Source organism: Callorhinus ursinus, unplaced genomic scaffold (assembly GCF_003265705.2).
Source record: "Callorhinus ursinus isolate GAN/ISIS: 27379988/994484 unplaced genomic scaffold, GSC_fseal_2.0 scaffold18, whole genome shotgun sequence".
NCBI lineage: Eukaryota > Metazoa > Chordata > Mammalia > Carnivora > Otariidae > Callorhinus > Callorhinus ursinus.
Genome location: NW_027397080.1, coordinates 36,908,753 through 36,911,279, shown reverse-complemented (window position 1 = coordinate 36,911,279; position 2,527 = coordinate 36,908,753). Strand labels below are relative to the sequence as shown.

The following is a 2,527-nucleotide window of genomic DNA, read 5'->3' as shown; positions in this document are numbered from 1 at the left end:
CCCCCCCCCCCCCCCCCCCCCCCCCCCCCCCGCCGCCGGCGTCTCTGCTCAGCAGCTCTGGATGCCGCCACCTCCAGCAGCCTTGGCTGGCAGCCAGGGAGGCCAGCGGAGGCGGGAGGTGGCAAGGCTGGCTGTCCCCTGGGGCTCCATGTGATGGTAATTGTGTTAATCCCGGCCAGCCAGGGAGACGGGAGGCAGAGGCAGCGGCTCCACCATGGCTGCTTCTGGGGTGGGCTTGGAGCGGTCAAGGCCACTGCCACCCCCTTCCCATAGGAGCAGAAGCAAGGAGGACAGTCAGGGACGGGCAGGCCTCACGCAGGCTCAGAAATGCACATCCTGAATGGCTCACTTGAGGGCAGGGACACGTTCTGCATGCATGAGAGTGCCCATCAACCCCATGGAGCACAGGCTCCTGGAGGAAAGGGGTCCATTGCCTAAGAGATGGGGGCCTGGAGCCTGGACCTCTGTGGGGATGGGGCAGGAGAGTGCTGGCCCAGTAGCTCCTGAGGTCATCTCAGAGCAACAGCTCCTGGAGGTAGCAGGAGCTCAGGAGGAGGGGGCCGCTGGGGGACCCAGGCCCTCCCCCCGAGGAACAGGCCAGAGGGGACTTGGCCATGAGGCTTTGCTGCAGAGAATGGGGCATGACTGAGCTTTGACTGAAAGAAGAGAGGTCAAACGACCTGGCAGGGGCCCCTTGCAGTCCAATGGACCCAGGGCAGGGAGGTTTCCAGCAGTGGCTACAGCTCTCAGAAAAGCTGGCCGGGAGATGGTCATCTCCACTAGTGCCCCCAGGCGTGCCTGTGCCTGGGAAGGCCTTTGTGGGGTGGGTGTGAGGGGGCTGCTTCTGGAGCCTTGTTGGAGGCTGCTGAGCAGGCAGCTGATAAAATCTAATTGCTCCATCGATCGGGCGGAGCCACAGGAGACCCACAGTGATTGAGATATTCTGAGCCAGCAGGCCCTCCCCCTGCTGCCCGCACACACGGAGACCTCACAGTACACAGGCACGAGTGTGCATGTGTGAAAGCAGGCATGTGCGCCCCGCTCCCTACTAGGGTTGTGTGCTTCGGGCCTTGGCACGGCCCAGGCACCCAGCTCACACTCTGCTTCTGGGTGTCACCATGCCACACACCTGTGTGCTCACTCTCACTTTATGCTGAGGTGCAGGGCGGGCGTGCAGGCACGCCAGGGGTCACAGGTACTCTGCATGAACTGTCACGTGTGTGCACTATGTCCAGGTTTTGTGAGAGTTTGCTCTCTCCTTGGGGCTGTTGTCCCCCATTGGCTTCCACTTGCTCCTGTCGGCCCTTGGGTGGGGACATTTGCCTGCCATCACCTTCTCTGGCTTCCCCAGGAGCCACGGGTCAGTCCTATTCCCACAGGAATGGATCCTGGACAGGAAGGGCCATGGAGGACTGTGAGGGACCCAACCTGGGTCCATGCTGGTGTCTTAGGGCCGTGTGTACGTGTCTATGAGTGAACATGGCCCTTATCAGGGACTAGTGAACGCCCAGATCGCCATGGCGACACCTTACTGCCGCCAGTGGGCTGGGTCTCACTGTGGGCCCTCCTTCTACCTCCAGAAGCACCCCCCCCCCCGTAAGAAGGGGAGGGGGGAGTTTCCACTGTGGAAAATGGGAATGGGACTCAGGGAAGTGAGAGTGCTGGGTTATTTGCTAAACCTAGAAGGGGTGTGTGCAGGATGGGGCATGGGCAGCAGGTGTGGACCCAGCCCAAATCCACCTCCAGGGCTGGCACAGCTGGATGTCGTGGCTCTCCTACCAGCTGGGCCCTGATGCCCCAAAGGTGTTGGGAACCAGCTTTGGCTTCCTCAAGGAGCCCTCATGCTGGTTGTGCCCCTCTCTGTCCTGCCAGGTCACTGAGGTAGGGACCCTTCAGCCAAGCAGTAAGGACCTCGTCCCTCCTGGGGCAAGGCCTAGGGTTGGGCTGCCGAGGTGGCAGCGAGGTGGCTGAGATCAATAACTTATTAGCACCATTCTGTCAGCTGTAAAGTGGAGATTGATCGGCCTCTTGCTGCTGCTGCACTTCCCCGGCCTGATAAAAATGACAGATTAAGGGAATAAGAGAAAGGAATTAGGCTCTGGGAATTAGGCTTCTGGGAAGCCTGCCTTGCTGAGGTGTCATGGCAGGCCTAGTTCACAGAGGGGGTAGCCCTCACCCCACCCACCCAGGCAGCCTCCTCAGGGTGTAGAGGGGGCCAGAACATGGGCTCTGGCCTGGAGGCCAGCACTGTGGTGTGCCCAGGAGAACAGGACATCTGCTGAGCTGTTCATCAGACATCCCATCCCAGGCCTTGAGCTCAGGAAGGAAGGATCAGGGGCTGGGGTGGAGAGGGGCTGATTTGGGGAGACAGATGAGTATAATTTGGATGTAGGACCTGAGAGAGGTCTTCAGAGAGGGGTGGGGCTGTGCCTCCCTCACACACACACATGCGCATGCGCGCGCGCACACACACACACACACACACACACACACACACACACACACACACACACACACACACACACAC

At 60.6% G+C, this 2,527-nt stretch overlaps 1 protein-coding gene across 4 annotated transcripts in view; it reads left to right on the top strand.

The window, feature by feature from the left end:
* SAMD11 (sterile alpha motif domain containing 11) overlaps positions 1-2,527 on the top strand; it is a 21,238-nt gene that overhangs the window by 12,026 nt on the left and 6,685 nt on the right. For 3 of the 4 annotated variants that reach the window (XM_073903576.1, XM_073903577.1, XM_073903575.1), the window contains one exon: positions 1,352-1,459. The exons of the other annotated variant lie outside the window; for it this stretch is intronic. In XM_073903576.1, the coding sequence (XP_073759677.1) occupies positions 1,352-1,459 (108 nt within the window). The remainder of the gene's footprint in view (positions 1-1,351; positions 1,460-2,527) is intronic. 4 annotated transcript variants of the gene reach the window in all.